The 23,125-nt window shown below is 39.0% G+C and overlaps 1 protein-coding gene across 1 annotated transcript; it reads left to right on the plus strand.

The window, feature by feature from the left end:
• The first annotated feature begins 167 nt into the window (after nt 1-167).
• Nucleotides 168-19,862, plus strand: C3H5orf22 (chromosome 3 C5orf22 homolog). Its single transcript, XM_065875006.1, has 9 exons — nt 168-332; nt 1,563-1,708; nt 4,123-4,272; nt 6,678-7,107; nt 10,795-10,857; nt 11,100-11,221; nt 13,217-13,283; nt 15,615-15,754; nt 18,828-19,862. The coding sequence occupies exons 1-9, from the start codon at nt 252-254 to the stop codon at nt 18,958-18,960; spliced, it is 1,332 nt and encodes a 443-aa protein (XP_065731078.1). The 5' UTR covers nt 168-251; the 3' UTR covers nt 18,961-19,862.
• Nucleotides 19,863-23,125: the final 3,263 nt, after the last annotated feature.

Below are 23,125 nucleotides of genomic sequence, written 5' to 3' on the forward strand. Positions count from 1 at the left end.
GGACCACAAGAGGGAAAGCTCTTGGGCTCGCCGCAGCGCCTTGTGCGCGGTGATTGGTGCATCAATAAGAGCGATGAACATCTAAGCCAATCGTTCTCGTCGACCCCTCCGGCGCCCGCCCGCTGCCCCCTACGTCCTCCAATCCAGAACCACAACCGGGTGAGCGCGCGTTTCCTGTCGGGCGAGGAGGCGGGGTCGCAGCTCAAACCTCTTTGAGTCCAGCTCGCTGGAACGCTGCCTCGAGCGAAAATATGAGCGAGTTCACTGGAGAGTGCTCCCGGCTCCGGCGCTACCATGAGCTCCCGGTGTGGGTGGTGGAGGATCATCAGGAGGTGAGAGGGCGGCTGCCGGGCCTGGGGCAGAATCGCGCGAGGACCAAGGAGGCGGCGGAGCCTGGCCATCGGAGGCCAGAGAGATAACCAGCGTTAGTTACCCACGCGAGTTGCATTGCTGTGGGGAAAACACCAGAACGGTTAGCTTGGAAGAATAGGCGCTGACGTTTATGGGGGGCTTACTACGAGTCGGGCAACTCCTCTAACACTCGAGGCTCTGGTGGCATCGGGAGTCGAACGCGGGCAGTGTAACTGCACAGCCCCGAGTCCTCAACCTGCGCATTGACGCAGGCTTCCTACTGTCTCCCGGCCTCCCTACACGTTCCTGCTGTGTAGCCGGGAGATTTTTGTTAAGAATGTGGACTGTCACCTGTGAAATGGTGCAAAGTAGCACTCATAGGGCCGTTAGTATTATTGTGTACGTAGTGTGTGCCTAAATCTTTTAACAGGGTGCCCCGAGTTTATACACACTAAAGATATGTTCTGTTTCTGAGGTAGTGCTACTTTGGAATAGCTAAAATGGTGCCCTAATCTAGATTTCTGGAAGCCTACGAGACAGTCCCGTGGTCTAAGACTTTTTTTTTTTTTAATAGCATTCATATGCCTTGAGAATGCTCTGGCTATGAAAGAGGAAGAGGGTGATTCCAGGTTTGTGGATGAATAAAGTAAAGAGAATAGGAAGGAAGTTGGGTCTCTCAGGACCTAGAGACGGTGTGTATGTGTCTGAGAGAGCAAGCATGGGTTAGGTGGTGCTTTCAAATTCAGTCTTAAACTTAGAACTCTAGAGACCGTAACAAGACAAAGAGCCTTATAGACGACATAGCCCTGCACCACCATCCTAAAGGTGTGGAAAAGAGCCAGAGACCCAGGTAGCTTGAACACATCTTTAATGCCAGAGAGGGTATTAACCAGCAGTTTTTTCCTGAGTACCAGTCCTGCCTGTTTCCCCACATTATCTTTGTGTTTGAGGTGGAGGCAGCATGGTGGTGAGAGATGCCCATTAAAGCCTTTGGAGGTGTAATTTGGAAGTTCTGAGGAAAAAATAAAGCTTGAGATGATTGTCTAAACCATGTGCAATGAACAAATTTAATATTTCCCTACTTTTTAACAACTTGGTGTGCTTCAGATTATGTGCAGTTATGTTTAGCATTGTTTTTCAGTCTGCAATTGAGTGTATGGTCATGAATTCAGTACCAATTCTGAATGTGTGCATGTATGTGTCTTTTACAGGTTCTGCCCTTTATATACCGGGCCATTGGCTCAAAGCATCTTCCTGCAAGTAATATAAGTTTTGTGCATTTTGATTCACATCCAGACCTCCTTATTCCTGTGAATATGCCAGCTGACACTGTATTTGATAAGGAAACACTTTTCGGGTAAAATGTGATTTTTGTTAATGATCTTTTATGCACCTGAAATACAATTTGCAGTAGATGATAAGCAATTAAGAGAAATAGTCTTTGCTAAGCTCATGAGTTTTGCTTTTGTTTTGCCTTTTTTATTTTATTTAGAACAAGTATGGACAAACTTTTTCTTAACGAACCAGATAGTAAATATTTTAGGCTTGCTGGCCATATGGTCTCTGTTGCAACTACTTATTTTTGCCTTTGTGGTGTGAAAGCAGCTGTAAACACTACGTAAACAAGCGTCAGTGGCTGTGTTCTGATAAAACTTTATTTGCAAAAACAGGTGGCCCAGCCAATGTTTACCAGCCTCTGCTTTAGAATTAGAATTTTAGAACTCGGAGACTTTAGAAATTACCTAAGCCAGTTCACTCTTCTTTACCCCTTTAAAAGTCTGGTGGGGCTTCCCTGGTGGTACAGTGGTTGAGAGTCTGCCTGCCGATGCAGGGGACACGGGTTCGTGCCCCCGTCTGGGAAGATCCCACATGCCGCGGAGCGGCTGGGCCGCTGAGCCTGCGCATCCGGAGCCTGTGCTCCGCAGTGGGAGAGGCCCCAGCAGTGAGAGGCCCACGTACCACAAAAAAAAAAAAAAAAAAAAGTTTGGTTACGGAGGCATAAGAAAATGTGTCTTGAACACATAGTTCAATAATTGTATAAGCAATGCATCTTTAATTTGTGTATCCTTTCTTCCAGTATTGAGTCCCTGCAACCTCCCAATTTGTTTCTTTTCAGGTCACAAATCCTATTGACTTTCAGTTATACAGAATCATAGAGGTGGACGTGAAATTTTGTAGTCCATTCTTCAGGAAAGACATACCTAGTGTATCTCTAAATAGTGACTTACTGACCTCGCTTCAGTGATATAGTTCCCTGAAATCGTGTCACTGTCTCTTTACTTATGTATTTGTTACAATATAGCCTACTTGTATAAAATGAAAAGTTACATAGCAGTAATTATCCTGTTGTAATATAAAATTAAAATATAAATGCTTGTGTGAATTAATTTTAGCCTACTGCATTTCTTTTAGTTGACTCTAAAACTAAAACTCAGAGAACTAATTTCTAAAGAAATGTGGTAGCTCCACCATTGTCCTTACTCTCTTTTATATTTAGAGATTTTATATTTTAGAAATTAAAAAGAATTATGAAGCAGGTATGACGACTGTACAGTTAGTCATAGAATAATAGTTTTTAAACTTTTCTAATCTCAGGATTCCTGTACACCCTTAAAAATATTGAGTTTTTTTTAATGTGAGTTATATTTATTGATATTTACCATATTTGAAATTAAAACTGAGAAATGTTTAAGATATTAATTCATTTCAAAATAATAGGACTTTATATGTTAACATAAGATATTTTTATGGAAAACAAATATATTTTCTTCTTTCTTTTTTTTTTTTTGCGGTACGCGGGCCTCTCACTGCTCTGGCCTCTCCTGTTGCGGAGCACAGGCTCCGGATGCGCAGGCTCAGCGGCCATGGCTCATGGGCCCAGCCGCTCCGCGGCATGTGGGATCTTCCTGGACCGGGGCACGAACCCGTGTCCCCTGCATCGGCAGGCGGACTCTCAACCACTGCGCCACCAGGGAAGCCACAATGTTTAAATTTTACAGATCTCTTTAATATTTGCCTTTATAGAAGACAGCTGGATTCTCGGATTCTGCATTCAGTCCGTTACCATATGTTGTTTTGGTGGAGGTATATGAAGAGTATTTTCATAGCCTTTTCAGTTAATTGTGAATATTCTTTAATACTATACCAAAACTTGACAAGTGGTCATTTCTTAAAGCTTAGTTGGAAAGTAGAATCCAGCAATTCAGGTTCACGTCTGAACAACTATGGTTTATGAGTCAGTCTTCCTTTCAAGAAAAATGGTGTTCAGCTTGCAATTCAATTACAAGTGCTTTTCCTTGAGACAACCGTTGTACTTCAAAATCCGTAACAGAAGTGCTTGCTGTGCACTTCCCATCTTGCCACACAGGTTATTTTAAAACGTATACTCAGGGTCAAAGTTTAATAAAATTATGAAAGACTTTCTCACGTGAAACTGGACGCGGGTGTGGGACACTGGTGCTTGGTAGTGATGAATACAGTGACTACTTGTAGAGTTTGGTGCCTTTCCCTTGATTAATCTTAGGACATCAACCACCATTGCATTGTACTGTCAGTGTAAATGTCAATACAGTGAAAAGGGGGAATAGTGCCTTGGTGTTCTTAGAAAAATGGTTTTGAACTAGTTACATTGAAAAGGTCGCAGGAACCCCTGCAAGGGTCCTTGGACCCCACTTGGAGACCTACTGTCTTAAAATATTGTTCTGAATGAAATTACATTTGGAAAAACCTACTTACTAACAGTTTTCATGCTTCCTCTCTATTTCTTTGCAGAGAATTAAGTATCGAGAATTGGATTATACCTGCAGTTTATGCTGGCCATTTTTCCCATGTAATATGGCTTCATCCCACATGGGCTCAGCAAATCAGAGAGGGCAGACATCATTTTTTAGTAGGCAAAGACACTTCGACCACAACAATCAGGTAATTTCCTCGTATTTATGAGTATGAAAGGGATTGACTACTTCTTCTATCTGATTTTAGGTCCCTGTAATAACTTATAAGTATCTCCACACAAAAATGGGGTCAGATTAGCCCTCAACTCTTCCAAAAAGAGTTCTCGAAACACCAGGAACAAATTTGCAAGTCTCTTAATCTTTTTCACACATCATTTGTATTTTGTTGCTAGTCAAACAACATGATTTTTTTTTTTTTTTCGGTACGCGGACCTCTCACTGTTGTGGCATCTTCCGTTGCGGAGCACAGGCTCTGGACGCGCAGGCTCAGTGGCCATGGCTCACGGGCCCAGCCGCTCCGCGGCATGTGGGATCCTCCCAGACCGGGGCACAAACCCGTGTCCCCTGCATCAGCAGGTGGACTCTCAACCACTGCGCCACCAGGGAAGCCCCAACATGATTGTTTTTGAATAACATGATCTTCCTCCTCTAGAAACCTGGCTCCATTGATGACTAACTCCATTAAATCATTGAAGTACCTTATAGACTTATATATTTAATGATAACATTTTATTATTTCCTTCCAATGTAACTTTTGTCTGCTGAATTTAACAATTTGCAATGAAAAAGCAAAATTATCTCACTTTGGTCTTTTTATAAATTCCGTGGCTGAAAAGTAGATTTGGGGTTTTAATTTTATTAATATGGTGAGCTCTAGATAATTACCTAATCTAAATTAAATAGCAGCATTCTCTGACTTGAGTTACATATGCAATTATTTTTGGTGTATAAGCTATTTAACCAATGTTTTATGTAGCTTGTGATACTGTAATATCTTTAAAAGTATCAGAATGTTCTTAGCTTTCTAAATTCTCTTGTTATGGGATGAATGTTTTAAGCAGTGGAATCATGACTTTCTAGAACCTGAAGGATAGTGGGATGAAATGGCAATACATTGAAAATGAAATACAGTCTATCTCACTGAAAATGATACTTTTTATTTCTGATTTATCCTTAATGATACAATTAACTTTTCTTGTATGTTCTTATCAATTGGACAAGTAACTTTTCTGTGTATACATAAAAATTGTATTTATTGAGGATATAATAACAAATTAAATAGGGCTCCACATACAAATATTATACATAATACTGGCTTATATGAAAGAGTGGTAGGGTTTTTATTAAGTACTTTGGTGAGTAGGCCTAATTTAACCTGTAACAGGTTTCTGCAAAATCAAATTAATTTTGAGCAATCTGAAACAGACATTTGATACTCAATGTGTAATGACAATATTAGGAAGATTTTTATTATCTCATGATTTTAGTTAATCCTGCAAATAAAAATTTATGGAAAAGACACACATATAGGTATGCAGTCTGAGATGTATGTGTTTGTACAGATGTGAACAAAGTAAAATGTTCCTTATTAAAGAAGAATACAGATTTAGATTGGAGGATACAGCCTTTGTCTTTCTTAGGATGGTACAGTTTTTAATAATCTTGGACATTAGTTTTATTGTCATTAATCTTTTCTTAGAAAACTGAATCTTTTTAAACTTAAGGCTGTATATGCTAGAGGAGGGTGGGTGGGAAATAAATGTTAACCATTATTTTAATTGGGTAGATCCTACCTCTGGAAGAAGCATTTGGTTTTGCTGTTCAAAGTACTTACCAAGGCATAATAATAGTTGAAAAGCTAAGAACATGCTGATATGTCTAAAATCAGAAATCTACAACTTGTGAAATGCATTCTGTACATGCACAAGATTTTTTTGTTGCTTTTCATATTAAAATATTATAGTTATATAAAATTTAATGAAGCTTTGAAATATGTCAGAGGGAGTTTCTATTATTTTAAATTATTTCCAGATATAATTTTTCTCTTCGGTGATTTTTTTGGTAAAGATCCAGCTGGTATGAGAGAGATCCAAAGCACTGGCTAAACAGGACCATTTATTTCTTTCTCATGTTAGAGTTGACCACACACAGTCCAGGGCCAATGTGACAGCCCTACAGTTTGGAGAACGCCAGTGTGTTCTGTCTTGCTGCTCCCCCGTCTCTAGAGTATCACCTTTGTCCTCAGAGTCCAAGTGGGGCTTGCCACCACCTTGTTCACATGCCAGTCGATGGGGAGGGGAGGGCGAGGCTCTGTACACTTCTCTTCCACTCACGGCTTTTGACCAGAATTTAGTCAAATGGCCACACCCAGCTGCAAGATAGACTGTGAAATATGGTCTTTACTTTGGGCAGTTGTGTGCCCAGCTAAAAATTTGGGGAACCCTATTTCCATAGAAGAACAGAAAGTACAAATATTAGAGACAGCTCTCCAGTTTTTGTCAAATATGTCCTTCCTTGTATTTCTGAAATTCTATATGAAATGTCAGCTAATTTGTCCTTTCGTCTTTAAAATATTTTTTTCCTCTGATCCAGGGTTACAAGTACAGATCATTACTTTCTAAGTGATGGTCTTTATGTAACTGAAGACCAGCTAGAGAACCAAAAACCTTTACAATTGGATGTAATTATGGTGAAACCTTATAAACTCTGCAACAATCAAGAAGAAAATGACACAGTGTCTTCTGCTAAGAAGCCAAAGCTAGCACTGGAGGACGCAGAGAACACTGCCTCTACTCATGGTGAATCTTGTTCAGAAGGACTGGAAGATGACTCAGTGACACAGAGAAGAGACCAAACTTGTCTACAACCATCATGTTCATGTTCTTCTGAAAGCCAAGAATGCCACACTTCAGTCAGCACTGGAGAAATCCTGAAAATTTTGGAGAAAGGGGATGCATTTGTTTTAGATATTGACTTAGATTTTTTTTCAGTCAAGAATCCCTTCAAAGAAATGTTCACTCAGGTAAATGGGGTATTTTTTTTTTTTGATGTAGACCATTTTTGAAGTCTTTATTGAATTTGTTACAGTATTGCTTCTATTTTATGTTTTGGTTTTTTGGCCACGAGGCATGCGGGATCTTAGCTCCCCCACCAGGGATTGAAACCCTCGCCCCCTGCATTGGAAGGCGAAGTCCCAACTACTGGACCACCAGGGAAGTCCCAAATGTGGTATTTTAAAAACGTGGCTCTGGAGAATTGTATGAAATTTCTGTAGATCAGGAATCAGGAAACTTTTGGCAGACAGGCAGATAGTAATCACTTTGTGGGGGACCCCATGTGGTCTCTGTCACATATTCTTTGTTGTTTTTATACCCTTTAAAATTGTCAATACTATTCAATTTTTTTATACCCACTGGAGGGATATACAAAAACAGATTGTAGGCCATAGGTTGCTAATCCCTGCTCTAGATAGTGTTATTTTGCATTTATTAATTGGGGTAGTGTGTACACAGGTGGTTGAAAAAAATAAAATCATATACAGTTGCCCCTTGAACAACATGGAGGTTAGGGCACCAGCCCTCCGCACAGTCAAAAATGTGCGTATAACTTTGTACTGGGCCCTTGGTATCCACGGTTCCACATCTGAAGATTGACCCAGCCATGGATCGTGTAGAACTGTAGTATATATTCACGGAAAAACGCCACATATGGACCCATGCAGTTCAAACCCATGATGTTTAAGGGTCAGCTGTAGTACAAAAAGGTGTATACGTTAAAAAGTGTATATGTTACTCTCTTACTCCTTCTCCATTCCCCCAGTTTCTTAGAAACAAATACCATGGCTAGTTTCTTGGTATATCTTCCCAGAGATACTCTATGTATGTACAATCCCCATGTGACAGATTTTTCACTGAACATTGAGGTGCCTGATTACACATGTATGATTTGTAGCTAATGATTCAGTCCTGTGATCCTTCAGGTACCTCATCAGATCTTTTTTTTTTTTTTTTTTTTTGCTGTACGCGGGCCTCTCACTGTTGTGGCCTCTCCCGTTGCGGAGCGCAGGCTCAGCGGCCATGGCTCACGGGCACAGCTGCTCCGCAGCATGTGGGATGTTCCTGGACCGGGGCACGAACCCGTGTCCCCTGCATTGGCAGGCGGACTCCCAACCACTGCACCACCAGGGAAGCCCCATCCTCATCAGATCTTAAATGAAAATCACGAGCCACTGTTAGTATGCACAGATCTGAGGTAGAACTATGTGTGCCTTTAAGAAACTGGTAAATTCATGATCCAAGTGAGCATTCCCAGGTGCATTTTATGAGCACATATAACTGCTTACTTTAACATATGGGAGGTTGTTCCAGATTGGTTCTTTTGGGGATTCAAATTAACTGTCTTCTTTCTACCTAAGTTCAGTATTTGATTCATGACAGTGATGTTGCAATTTACACTCTTTGTTCTGTGTGCATATCGGAAGCCATTGTGATTTATCTAAATTATCAAAGATCTTTAATAGGTACTGATTAAAAATAGGTAAAATTGGAGAATGTACAGTTGACCCTTGAACAACACAGAGGTTAGAGGTGCTGATTCCCTGCGTAGTCAAAAATCCAGGTATAACTTTTGACTCCTCCAAAATTTACTAATAGCCTGCTGTTGACCGGAAGCCTTACTGATAATGTAAACAGTAAATTAACGCATACTGGTATGTTATATGTATTATATACTGTATTCTTATAATAAAGTAAGTTAGAGAAAAGAAAATGTTGAGGACATCATAAGGAAAATACATTGACAGTACTGTACTGTATTTATCAATACCATAAGTTTATATCATGTTAATAAGATGAACCTACATCAGTATTGTCTCTTATGATACAAAACACTGTTGTACGTATTACTAGCACTAGATATCAAAAATGAAAAGATAATGCGACAAAGTCATATTTATTTACAGTTATAACGATTCATGCATTGATAATGAGGAAGCAGCAATGTGATTGCTTTACAGTAGCCTAGTGTAATTTGACATGATTGCTTCACGGTAGCCTAGCCTCTGTGCTAATGAATGACTCGTTATAAAAATTTTATGACATACAGTATTACAGTCATATTCATAGTACAGTATTGGAAACATTGTTATATTTTTTTAAAAACCACTTATGTGATAAGATGATATGCAGTTTCTCCAATTAGGAGAGAGAGGGGCATACTGTACAGTAATGTAATTCTTTGAAAGCAAAGTTGTAAAACAGTAGGAAAACTAACCCATTATTAATTTTATAGTAATATCATTCATCTTGTGTCTATGTAAGGATAGGTTAGTATCTATGTACATTTTATGCATTCTTGACATACTTGTTCTTAATTTTTTCAATATTTCTAGGCTATACAGTCGGTCTGCAAATATTTTCAAATTGTTGCAGGTCTCCAAAAACATTTCCAATATACAGAAAAATATCCATGTATAAGTGGACTTGTGTAGTTCAAACCCATGTTGTTCAAGGGTCAACTGTAGTGCAGTCTGGATCAAGAATGGGGGAACTAGAGTGCTCTCCCAGCTTTTTGCAGTAAGGGGGAAAAATTGCCCTCTGATTCTTTCCTACTATTGTATATGGACCAGTGACTATAACTACCAGCATTCAGAATTATGAAATGACCTTAGAAATATTTAGAAAACATGAGAATGGGCATACCTGGAAGCTAAAAAACCTGACTTTATGAATTTATCCTACAAATAAACTCACCAAATACTTGTAATGGGAATTTCTAAAAGGTTACATAAGAAACTTAGTGACAGTTATTCCTTTTCCTGTGCTCTAAGGAAACTTGAGAAAGTGGGGATATTGTTTCCTCTATATCCTTTGGTTCTGTAGAACTTTTTGAAAAGAGCATGTATTATACCTTACAGTTTAATAGCTATTTCTTAAAAAAACATGTTCAGAAGTCAGAAAGAGTTAAGTTCTGTTTGTTACTTCTGCTTATTAGCTGTATGATCTTGGGAAAATTACTTAACCTTTCAGACCCACAGTTTCTTCAAGTATAAAATCGAAATAATAATCACACCCAGCTCACAGGATTGTTATGACGAGGGCAGTGCACAGCTTTGTGCTTAAGGAATTTTAGGCCTTATGTGTAACCCCTGCCTGACAATGCTCCCAAACAGGATTATTGGGGCCAGATACACCTACCTATAGTGGGGCTGCCTGGCTGTGCTGAATAAGCGGAGACATTCTCCTGCAAAATCCTTGCATTGCGTCTGCCTCCAGGATTGCCTTTGTACTCCAGAGCTCTCTTCTGTGGCTAGGGAAAGAGCTGCAAAGTGAACATGGAGAGTTTTGTTGTTGTTACTAAGATATGTATATTTCCCATAAATAGCGAAAATATGTTCAGATCCTAGGATGTATCCATTTATAGAGTAGAATATTATTAGAAATATTTTCATCTCATTACCTGTTAGCCATTAAGTCTTCTTCCATAGCTAATTTTTACACATTCTTGTCATGCCCAGATGGATAGAGTTACACTAAAGAAGTGGTAATATTTACAGTGAAATATGAATTATACATATTCCCTGATTTTCCCTGACTAACCTTTAAATAATTATCTAAGATGTTCTTGTATCACAGCCATTTTTTTATTTAAAGCATATCATTGAAAAATTAACCTTTTTTCTAGTATATGGATTTTTTGTTTTGTTTTCCAGGAGGAGTACAAAATCTTAAAAGAGCTGTACCAATTTAAAAAGCCTGGTACCGACCTGACAGAGGTATCCTCCATTTGTTTCTTTTGTGTTTGTCTATTTATCACATATCTAATAATAGCTTACATGGTGTTGGAGTACTCGCACACAACTGTCCACAATCTTGGTGTGTGTTTCTTGGGGAAGCCCATGGTTAGTACTTGAAAAATTACGTTTTAACTAATTGAATCAAATTTTCATTGTAATGGGATTTCACTTGTTTTTTTGAAAGAGTAACTATATAATCTCGGCTTTCAATGTGTTTAAAGGAAGATTTGGTAGATTGTGTTGATACTCGAATTCATCAGTTAGAAGATTTAGAAGCTGCTTTTGCTGATTTGTGTGATGGTGATGATGAAGAAACTGTACAGAAATGGGCTTCGTATCCTAGGTAAGACCCTCAATTTTTTTTTTTCTCCAACTCTACTGTATTTAATCCTAGATATATTGCTAAATTTTCTAAATTGCTTTTGAAAAATTAGTATCTTCTTGGGACTTCCCTGGTGGCACAGTGGTTAAGACTGCGCTCCCAATGCAGGGAACCCGGGTTCGATCCCTGGTCAGGGAACTAGATCCCACATGCACGCCGCAACCAAGAGTTTGCATGTCACAACTAAGGAGTCGGCGAGCGGCAACTGAGGAATCTGCCTGCCGCAACTAAGACCTGGTGCAACCAAATAAATATTTTTTTTTAAATTAGTATCTTCTTTTGCTATGTGTATTACCTATTTAAAATATTCAGTGCAATTTTCACTTAAAAATAAAATGTTCAGAAACATCCCTGAAATATAAGTATCGTAAAACTTTATTGTCACTAAGGAAAGCAGTGGTATGGAAGAATAAACCATAGTAGTATTAATCATATCAGTAAATACTGATCAGGCACTTTTTTCCTCTTCAGTATAGGGCGCTAGATCTAAAAATGATTCCCTCCTTTTTGAAATTATGATGGAAGATGGAGATATAGAAATAAGTCACAGGACATGATTCTTCCCAGGAATATTGAAGAGTACCTACTGTATTGTGATTTTGTGAAGTCTTAAGCCAAGTTTAAAATTAAATGAAACAAAACAAACAAAATAGCCTGACAACTTTAGAATCCTGAATCTAGCCACCTTCCACTGAAACCCACCTGTCTACTGAGCACACTTAGCTCTTCACCACCTGCAGGCAGTTCTGTCACAGCCTTGAAGAAACAACAAGGCTACAACAGTGGTGAGTTTAAACTGTGACTGGAATTGGAGGAAAAAAAGGATAGCACAAAGGAGAAGTGAGTCAGACGACAAGAAACGTCTCCCCAAACTTACCATGCCCCTAAAGGGTCAGACCCTCAGCATGAAGGAGTCTTCACTATTCCTAAGGAAATAGAAGAGGTGGGTGATTAGAGTCCCGAAGCCCAGAAAGTGTCGTTAATAGAAAGGGAGAAGTAATAGGGTAAGTGGGTAGACAGGCCTCCATGCCTTCCTTTTGTCATTATTTTTTTCCCTCCCAGCAGATAAGTGGGTATTGGTAGAGGTGACATTAAAATACTAGAAACACTAATTAATCAGGACTTCCAAAGAGTTCCATCTATATTAAATAACTTAAAAGCACCATTGTTATTATATCAGACAGTATAAAACTTTTCCAGTTATAATTGTATATGTAAATAAATATGTCCTTAATTTTTTTTTTTTTTAACTTTTGGGAAACTATCTTTTCTCATCACAGGGTGCTAAAGGCACTTAGTTTTCTTGCTGATCAAAATAATTTTTAAAGTCACAGTAGAATTTCCATTTTTAAAGAAGAGGAAAATGTCAGTTTCTTGAGTGCTAATTTTTAACCTTTAACACAATCTGTAATCTTTTAAGTAAGAAGACAGCAGGGAGGGGCTTCCCTGGTGGCACAGTGGTTAAGAATCCACCTGCCAATGCAGGGACGTGAGTTCGTTCCCTGGTATGGGAAAATCCCTCATGCGGCAGAGCAACTAAGCCTGTACACCACAACTGCTGACCCTGCGCTCCAGAGCCTGCGAGCCACAAGTACTGAGCCCGCATGCCACAACTACTGAAGCCCACGCGTCTAGAGCCCGTGCTCCGCAACAAGAGAAGCCACAGCAATGAGAAGCTCGCACGCCGAAACAAAGAGTAGCCCCCGCTCGCCGCAACTAGAGAGAGGCTGTGCACAGCAGCAAAGACCCAATGCAGCCAAAAATAAATTAATTAAATAAATTTTAAAAGAAAGAAAAGAAAACAGCAGGGAACCTTTGTTTCTTAATATTTTAAGATGATATTTGAACAATTTTAATTTCCCAAGAATCGTATGAAACATATTGTTAATGGTAAATTTCATTTGCTACTATAAGTTGAGGTACTGTGATGTTTAATTGAGGGGTGCTTTTTTCCAGAATGGAATCACTAGTTCCACTGGTACAAAGTTTGAAAAAACGGATGGAAGCGCCAGACTATGAAATGGTAAATACTTACGTTGAAGTATAAAATGACCCTTTAAGAAAGGCATTTTTCTGGCTAGAAAAATGTGCTCTTTGTTAAAGTGATTCACTTTTATTTGTGTTCCTGGAAAGTGTGAGTGGATTTAAAAAAAAAAAAAGAAGAAGTGAAAGAAATACATACTTTTTAGAAGCCAGAACACTGGAAAAGTTTTCCAGGAAAAACACACTTTTGCCAATTTTATGTATGAAGCAAAAGTACTGTGGATTTATTAACTTTGCCTATGGTCAGATCTCTCCTTGACAGAGAAAAGATTTCTTTTAGAAAAGAAAATTTCTACATTTGCTCATTCTTTGTTGGTTCATTTTTATACTCCCTTCCCCCTTCTTTCTTTCCTCTCTCTCTGAAAACTTCTGATTGTAAAAACCAAATAGAAGGACAATAGAAGCCATTGTGGCCAGCACATCTTAACTGTATTAGCTGTATAAGTTTGTTTGCCAACAGCAATCTGAATGCTGTGTCAAAAGAAGATGCCTTTAATGATAATTTCTTTTATTTTTATATCATTTTGTAGTATTTAAGCATAAATTTTCCCATTTGAAGTTCAGGTACCTTTTCTCAAATTTTGTGCCAGAGCTGAGACCTCCAGGTCTTCTGCTTCTTTTACTTCTGGTGTTTATTTTACTTTAATAAATTGTGGTTTTGCTGTAGTGTTTTATTTTTTTGTGGAATATAATCAAACCACTTTATTTGAACTGAAGTTTATGTATTTATTTAATGCTAACTTTGTAAGAATAAAACATACCAGCAAAAGAATATTTTGGTTAAATCAGAGATAACTCAAGACTCACCCTTTTTTTTAATGGCAATTATTAAGAATGATAGAAGACATTTAGGGTTTAAAACTCCTTTGAGCTCACGTGATATTATTGAATGTGTCTTCATGCAGGTCTACTTTAGTCATCACATGGCATCTGAATATTCTGGTGGTGGAGGGGGTGCGGTTTTGTACATCGTTTGTTGAGAAAAAGGATGGCATAGGCTTGGTAGCAGATTATGTAATCAAATATAATGTGCCCATAGCTGCAGGGTTAGAACACTAGGTGTTTTGATCATTTTAGTAGAAAAGAACATGCAGAGTCTCTCTTTTTAGTGCATTGACTGATGATTGCCAGTTAAATCTTTGATGTGTATCCAGAGCCTCCAATAATACAGTAGATTAGTGTTTGTTTCCATACTTTGCACTTACGTACCCTAGGCAAAACTACAATATATTTGAATTCCAGTTTTCAGAACTTTAATGCAGAGGCTGCAAAATGTCAGCCTGTGGGCCGTTTCTAGCTCTTAGGCACATTTAGTTTAGTGCTAAGACTGGAACACCAGTCATTTATATTTACAACACATGTTTTAAGATATCAGTATATATGGTTACACATGAAGCATACACAAGAAACTCAAAACAGTAGGTTCAGTAAGGTAGGAGGAAGTCTTCCCCTTGTATCGTCTTGAAGCTTTAAATGTAGTCCTCATTACATGTATTTAAAAATTAAATAGGGGGCTTCCCTGGTGGCGCAGTGGTTGAGAGTCCGCCTGCCGATGCAGGGGACACGGGTTCGTGCCCCGGTCCAGGAAGATCCCACATGCCGCGGAGCAGCTGGGCCCGTGAGCCATGGCCGCTGAGCCTGCGCGTCCAGAGCCTGTGCTCCGCAACGGGAGAGGCCCACATACCGCAAAAAAGAAAAAAAAAAGTAAATAGGGACTTCCCTGGTGCCACAGTGGTTGGAAGCCCGCCTGCCAATGCAGGGGACGTGGGTTCGAGCCCTGGTCCGGGAGGATCGCACATGCCGCGGAGCAACTAGGCCCGTGCGCCACAATTGCTGAGCCTGCGCTCTAGAGCCCATGAGCCACACCGAAGACTCAATGCAGCCAAAAATAAAGTAATTTTTTAAAAGTCTGTTAAAAATAAGTAAATAAAAAGTTAATATAATTTGTTGAAAGAAAAGTAAGGTGAGAATACTATGTACCAATTTATATTAGCTTTTAGAGTCCAGGTGAAATGGACAATTTGCTAGAAAATGTAAATTATCAAAATAGACTGAAGTAAAGATAAACTGAATGAATCCACAATCATAAAATAAAGAATTATTCCTAGAAAAGGCATCAGGCCCAAACTGGTGTACAGACGAGTTCTTCCAAAACTTCAAAGTATAAATAACTGCTATGGCATGGAAACTATTAAGGAAGAAACAATCCTAATCCACAAAAATATTTAAAATTTGTCAGCAAGGCCATAAATGGTTAAAGAATCTTCTGAAAACAACATTACCTTGTAATTTTTAATTGTCTTGTTTTCAGGTTCACCAGGCTGGTCTAACCTGTGATTATTCAGAACTTCCTCACCATGTCAGCACAGAACAAGAAATTGAATATCTTATTCAATCTGTATATTACATTCTAAAAAATTTGCCAAAACCTACTGTAGTGACAATTGCAAGGTAAGTGTGGTAGCTTGAATAATGGCTCACCAAATATGTCCACATCCTTATCTCCAGAGCCTGTGAATATGTTGCCTTATATGCCAGAAGGGACTTTGCATGTCTGGTTCACCCAAGGAGCTTGAAATTGAGGAGATTATCCTGGATTATCCGGGTGAGCCCAGTGTAATCACAGGGGTTATTATAAGAGAAAGGCAAGGAAGGTCAGAATCAGAGAGATTGGAAGATGCTAGACTGCTGGCTTTGAAGATGGAGGATGGGGCTTTGAGCTAAGGAATTCATGCAACCTCTAGAAGCCAGGAAGACAAGGAAACAGATTCTCCCCTAGAGCCTAGAGAAGAATTACAGCCCTGACAACACCTTTATTTTAGGACTTCTGATCTCCAACACAACTGTAAGGTAATAAATTTGTTTGCTTTAAGTCACTAAGTTTGTAGTAATTTGTTACAACGGCAGTGGGAAATTAATTCATCTCCGTAGATGAATCTAATGATTACTAATGCAGTAGTCCTTACCTACTAATTTTTTTTACCTACTCGGCTCGAAATTCAGGTGTTATATTTTCTCTTTCCTATTAGTGATGGTTGGCAAACAACATACAACTCCTGTTAATCTTGTCTTTGAAGTTGGTGATGTTATTCAGTTGAACGTAAGAATTCCCATTTCTGTGTCCTACAGATGAATATTTAGCTGCTACCACGTTTTAAATTTGAATGTACTAATGTGCTGAATAGTTACAACAATTTAATAAAAATTTCTTTTCTATGTTAATCTTTGGACTCATTTTGTATGTAACTGAGTTTCTAAAATAAGTACTTTAAATGCTCAGGCAAATAATATTACATATTTTATGAGAAATATTTATGAGAATTCTTTTACCATCCTGAATGAAATTCATAGATAATCTAATCTATATACACATAATTTAAATATATTTAGATAGCATTTATAATATATAGATGATATCGTCTTAATCCATTCAGGCTGCAATAACAAAAATATCTTAGACTGGGTGGCTTATAAACAACGGGAATTTATTTCTCGAAGACCTATAGGCTGGAAAGTCCAAGATGAAGGCACCAGCAGATTCAGTGTCTGGTGAGGACCTGCTTCCTGGTTCATAGACAGCCATCTTCTCCCTGTAACCTCACATAAAATGAAGGGGTGAAGATGCTCTCTAGGACCTCTTTAATAAAGGCATTAATCTCATTCATGAGTACTCCATCCTCATGACCCAATCACCTTCCAAAGACCTCCACCTCCAGATATAATCACATTGGGGATTAGGTTTCAACATAGTAATTTTGGGGCACACAAACATTTAGTTTATAGCAGTAACCTACCTATACACATAATTTAAATATATATTCATATATCCACGCAGCAAAAAAATCGTAACATAAAGGAGAAATGAAAGTAATTGATAATAGAGTAGTATATATTAAGATGCCACACCAAACTGGCATCTTTACAAAGAGTCACTAAATGCAGTTGTTAAAAATGCCAACAGATGCAGTGTGTCATATTGCCCAAATACCATGAACAGCACTGCCATGGCAACATGGTTAGTCTAGTCACAAGAACCTCTTGGTAAAGTTCTGAACTTAAAGTCCAATCTTCCCTCAATTCACAGAGTATTTGCATTCCTGGAAAATTTAGTTTAATCCATTTTCAAAAATACTTTGTTCATATGTAGAAGAGTATTAAATTCTAGGCTCAAAAAATTAAAAACAGGTTTTTCACTTATATAAGTGCTCCGTGGACCTTGGAGACTGTACAGGACACAGGACAATTCATATTCACATTTCAGGACTATCCTGCATATTGCAAGCGCTCAAGCAGCCCTGCCCTCTTCCCTGGTCCCCTAGTTGTCATTGTGACAATCAAAACTGTACCTGCAGATTTCCAAAACTCCCTCTTGTGGGTAGCTCCCATCAAGAGCTACTCTAATACTGTTTTAAAGAAGCCAGAAATCGTTGTGAAAGCATTGAAATGCCCCTTATTTTTTAAGGCTAATAAATCAAACTTTTACATATCCTGCTTTCTTAAAGTAGACATTTATCCATATGTGTATGTTAGACAGTATTTAATAATTTAAAATTGTTTACATCAAGCCTCAAAAATAACCTAATCACCATAGAATGAAATGAGCTCATCTGAAGTCTTACAGATTGTTTCTTTAGGTCTAAAATACTTGTGATAAGGAGTAGGCTAGATAACGAATTCCATTTCCTCCTATAAAGATTTCTATGCCATTTTCCAATCCAGTGGGATTGCCAATGGATTTCCTCAGCCCAGTTCAGAACCAGGAGACGCTGATAAAATCATTTTAGATACTAATCCTGCTAAAATCATCAGCGACATTGTTATTGGCTGGTGCCACTCAAATTACAGTTGGTGATTCTAGAAAGACCCAAAATGCAGATTCCTGCCCCATCGCACTTTACTCTCTTCTCTTAATACTACCTAGGAGACTAATCCCAGCACCAGCACACCCGCACCTTTCATTTTGGATGATCTTGTACGCTTGTGTGGTTAGCAGATTGTTTATAGAAGCAGAACCCTTTTATCGGTTGGAATGCCTCTACCGTCATAATTTCTAGCCTGAGTGTACACATAATAAAAGAATGTGAAACATGATGCCCAGTCACTAATATAATTATCCCCAGTGTTCCCAAGCAAAGTCTCCCTTTCAGGGAAACAACAGTCTAGTATTAAGCACTGAGGCTTTGAAGACATGCTGTATGGTTCTGAATCCCATCACCAACACTTACTAGTATGTGGCCTGTGCAGGTTAATCTTTCTCTGTTTCAGACTCCTTTAAAGGGATGGTAAATATACCTATTTCATAGAGTTGCTGAGAAGATTAAAGAACATAATTCATGTAATGCGCCTGACATAGAGTAAACGTTTAGTAGCTTTCAACAGTTATTATACCAAAATTCAACACAGCTTCTTCATTTCTAATTTACATTGAAGTCAACACATGCAGGCTTTTCCTCACTTCACAGTATGATCTCATCCTATTTATGTGTATTTTTCTTTTCCTTTCTCTTTCTCTGCTTGGTTCCAGGTCAAGTCTGGATGATTACTGTCCTTCTGAGCAAGTTGACACCATTCAAGAAAAAGTCATCAGTGTGCTACGCTCCCTCTATGGGACTCTAGACGTTCACCTGGTGTATTCAGCAGAGTCCACTTCATCTTGAAACATCACAATGCTAGGCTCCTATTAACATCTTGATGTAGTAACGGAGTTTTCATTAACTTGTTTGCAAATGAATCTTCCAGAGAACACTTTGTTTTAATATTAACTTTCATTTAAAATCTTTCAGGTATTTTGAATCTCCGAACAGGTATCACCAGTTGTTGAATGATGGCAGGTTTTTTTTGGCATTGAGTCTACCCCCAGTTGATGGAACTGATGCTCATCTTTCTTCCTGTCCATCACTGTCGTCTTCACTTTTGTGAGGGTTTTTTTTTTTCCTCTTTTCCCCTCTTCCCCTTAGGTTGGTTGGACTGTGTGAGATTTATTCATTTATTCATTCACTCACCCAGCTGACATTTTTTGAGCACGTTCATGTGCCAGACATAACTAAGTGCTGGTTATATGGTAACAAACAGAATAGACAAGGCCCCTGCCCTCTTGGTGGACAGCTGAGAAGCAAATTATGGATTATGAGACATGTTATGAAGGAAAGGAAAACGACAGACATGTCTTAGGCATGCTCTTAGTACTCAGGGCACCCTGGCCTTACAGGAAGGTAACATTCTCAGACGCTACTAGCAAAATAATGATAATAATAATAATAAAAAAACTTGCCAGTCCATGAAAATGTTCTAGGAAGTCTACCTTTCCAAGACTTAGGATTGTGGCCCAACTCTTATGAAATGCTCTCAGCATTGTTGGTATTGAGGGGGTCTATTTGAGTAAATTCAACCAAACAAAAAGTAACTTTTCTTTGCTAATCAGAAAAACCCTCCAGGGTTTTTTGTTCCTCCAGATGGTCAGAATGGGTGTCAATTACCATTATATCAATAGTTCCTAAGTGCCACTTTATTGGCAGTCTGGGTTGATAATTTTTTCAAATAAACCAGCTTTTTATGTAAATAGTAGGGGAAAGAAGTTAAGTCCTTAATTCTGATCTACCATAAATACCCAAGGACGTAACTGCCTTCCACCAGTCTCTCCATGAGTAAGAGACCCTACCTAAGTCACTCTTGATCATGGTACTTTTCGTTTACTTAATTTGCCAAAGTCTTCCTCTCCTCAGTATTCCTCGTGTTCAGTGATCATTTTTAGCCACCTCCTTGGTTTCCTTTCCTTTAAAAGGTCAGGTGGCATTTAAAGAAAAAAAAAAATCCATCAATCCTCATTCCTAATACAGCAGTCGTTTTCATTTTTGCATGTAGCTTTTAAGCCTTGACCACAGGGGTACAGTTGCGTGTAGCTAAAATTATAGTGTGTTACCTAACTTGATGGCTAATACCCAAGGTCACATTGCCATTGCCACTCAGTAGGTGGCACCAGATCCTATTTTTCCAATGGTTCTATTTTCTAGCAAACTTTTCTTGTCATTAAGTTGATCTCCCAATGCTAATAAGTATAAATGCTTATTTCTGTTGTGAAAAGCAAAGCAAACTGATTCAGCTTTCCATTTTTGTTAGAACATTATGTGCCAAAAAGCTTTATTTCCCTGTAAAGTCAGAATGCAAAAGAGCGCTATTGTTTATTTTTAAATTTTGAAAAAAACTTATTAGAGTTCTGTAAATGATGTTACTTTTATAAGTAAGTTATTTTATCAGCTAAAGTAAATAAAAAGGTGTGTCTTGAAGTTTTAAAGATTTAAAACCAAACTGTAGCACTAATTAATTGTGTATGATCTTGGTGTGTTCATAGCCTTGGTAAGTCTGGTTTAGTAGTCATTTATTACGACTCCCATGAACTCTGATGAGATTCATCATTGTTTTAACTCAGGTAGAATAAAAGGGCATCAATTTCCTTTTTAGGAACATTCAGATCATTTGGTTCTCATGCTCTGTAATTCTCATCGGAGAATAAAATTCCGTCCCTACTTGTTGACCATAACCAACTTAGTAAATTATGTCTCTGCACATTTCAAATAGGAAGATACTTAGTTTATCAAGACATCCTTCATTTGTGTTCTAAGTGCCAATGAGGAATACCACAGTACCATGCCTTGGATTATTTACCAGTATCACTAAAGCATGGGATTTTGAGCAGCTTTTTTGAAAAATGTGAATTAAATGTAAGATTAGGCCATAACTTTGATAATTGACAAGTACGTATTTCCCAGTATCTAGGGGGAATTTTTTTTTTAAATCTCTATGAGTGTTTTCTGTAGACATCTATCTGTAAGTGTTCTAGGTCCTCGAGGAGCTCTTAGTCAAGTCCTTCACTTTTTATATAACATTCTCTCCAAATCTTCCTTTGGTTTTAGCAGTAGTGGTCCCACATTGCTGGCAATATATGCATTGCACTGCCAGTAGTTTACAGGATGTTTCTTAGTATAAGATTATCTCACCAAACTTAAGAGAAAGCACTTTCATGAAACTTAGGGAGTTTTTGTTGGACATCTTTCAGAAATGCTCAAGATACATGAGGATCACATGTAAAAATAACTCACTATTGGACTGTGCTGTACTACCTGGTCATCCTGAGTTGCAACACTCTCTTGAAGTGCTTGTTTGTGAACTAACTGGTCCTGGACCGCCTCTGGTTTTGTAGGTCTAGCTGCCCTCGTGGACTTCCAAACATCAGTGCCATCCTTTCCCTTTATTCGTTATTTGAGTTCAGCAAATGAAGTTACAGTGACTAAGGAGGCTTCTGTGAACCTTGATTCTTAGGAGAGAGTTCTCTGAACAGTGAATATTCTAGTCACTCACTGGAAATGGGTACGTTGGCATTCTGTACATTAGTATCTTGTGAGTTTGGTTCCTGTGATTCAGAAGCAGGAGCCCATTTCAGAGGCTGAGGCAAGCCTCAGGGTGTACAGTGTCTCTTCCTTTGAAGACCTTCCTTGGTGACTTGTCAGCCAGCCTACAGCTACAACATTCCTACCATGTCTCTAACTTCAAAACGTTCTTCACCAGCAAGCAGATCTCTGAAGCTGATGGATCAGACATCAGCACTGCTTAGAAGCCTTAGCACCCTAGCTGATAAGATCACGCCAGGATCAAGACAATGATGACTTGTCATGACTGAAATAGAGCAGCGCATCGTGGTAAGAGTGTGAACTTCCAAGGGCCACTGCCTGGCTCCATTGCCCCCTTCTCCATGTTCCGGCTGTGTGACCTCAGCCTCAGCTTCTCCTTTGCAATGAGAGAACTTAACGCGTCAGGATATTGTGAGGAATAACACATAATAAAGCCCTTAACACCAGAGCCATTCAGCAAACACTGGCTGTTATTTCGAAACTCAGCCCTACTTATCAGCCCTACTTAGAGTGTCCTGTGATGGCTGTTACAGGTCTCACCTGCTCTCACGCCTCCTAAACCCCTGATCTTTTTAAATCCCACATTAACTTCAACTGTATTTCTGTGAATAGTGGAATTTCACTTTCTTTATTCAAAGAAGGCAGGTCCTTGCCCATAAGGAGAGAAGTAATGGAGGGGTTTTAAGCAGAGATACTCATAATTTAAAACTCTTGTCTTGAATTGGTGCAAGCATCCATTTATTCACAATTTTAAAACTTGTGCAGTCAGCGAGGTTAGGGAAGCCAAAGCCTGGCGTGGCTTTTTTTCCTCTGCTCTTCCCTTCCTGCCTGCTGGTAGATAACACTAGAATTTATGGGGCTAAACCTGTGATGTAGACAATGTCTAGAAGTTGCTACCCCCATACTTATAAATTACCTTCATAGAATCTAGAGTTATCCTTACCATTTTTTATGTTGCTGATTTATTTATAGGTGACCTCCAGCAAAAAAGTCCCTCATGGGGCTTCCCTGGTGGCACATTGGTTGAGAGTCTGCCTGCCGATGCAGGGGACACGGGTTCGTGCCCCGGTCCGGGAAGATCCCACATGCCGTGGAGCAGCTAGGCCCGTGAGCCATGGCCGCTGAGCCTGCGCGTCTGGAGCCTGTGCTCCGCAACGGGAGAGGCCACAAGAGTGAGAGGCCCGCATACCGCAAAAAAAAAAAAAAAAAAAAAAGTCCCTCATGAATCAACCAGAGCATGACAGGGAAGTGGGGTAGAGTAAGTATCTCCAAGCAATTCACTATCATTTCCAAACCCTCCACAAGCGTTCCCTTCATCTGGGCCTCAGTCTTACCACAGAGCAGCCTCCGCTGTGGAAGGGTAAGGAAAGTGGAATCGCTCGAGAAGGGGGAACGCCTCTGTCAGCTTGGTCCAGTA

The sequence above is a fragment of the Phocoena phocoena genome, chromosome 3, assembly GCF_963924675.1.
Source record: "Phocoena phocoena chromosome 3, mPhoPho1.1, whole genome shotgun sequence".
Taxonomy (NCBI): Eukaryota; Metazoa; Chordata; class Mammalia; order Artiodactyla; family Phocoenidae; genus Phocoena; species Phocoena phocoena.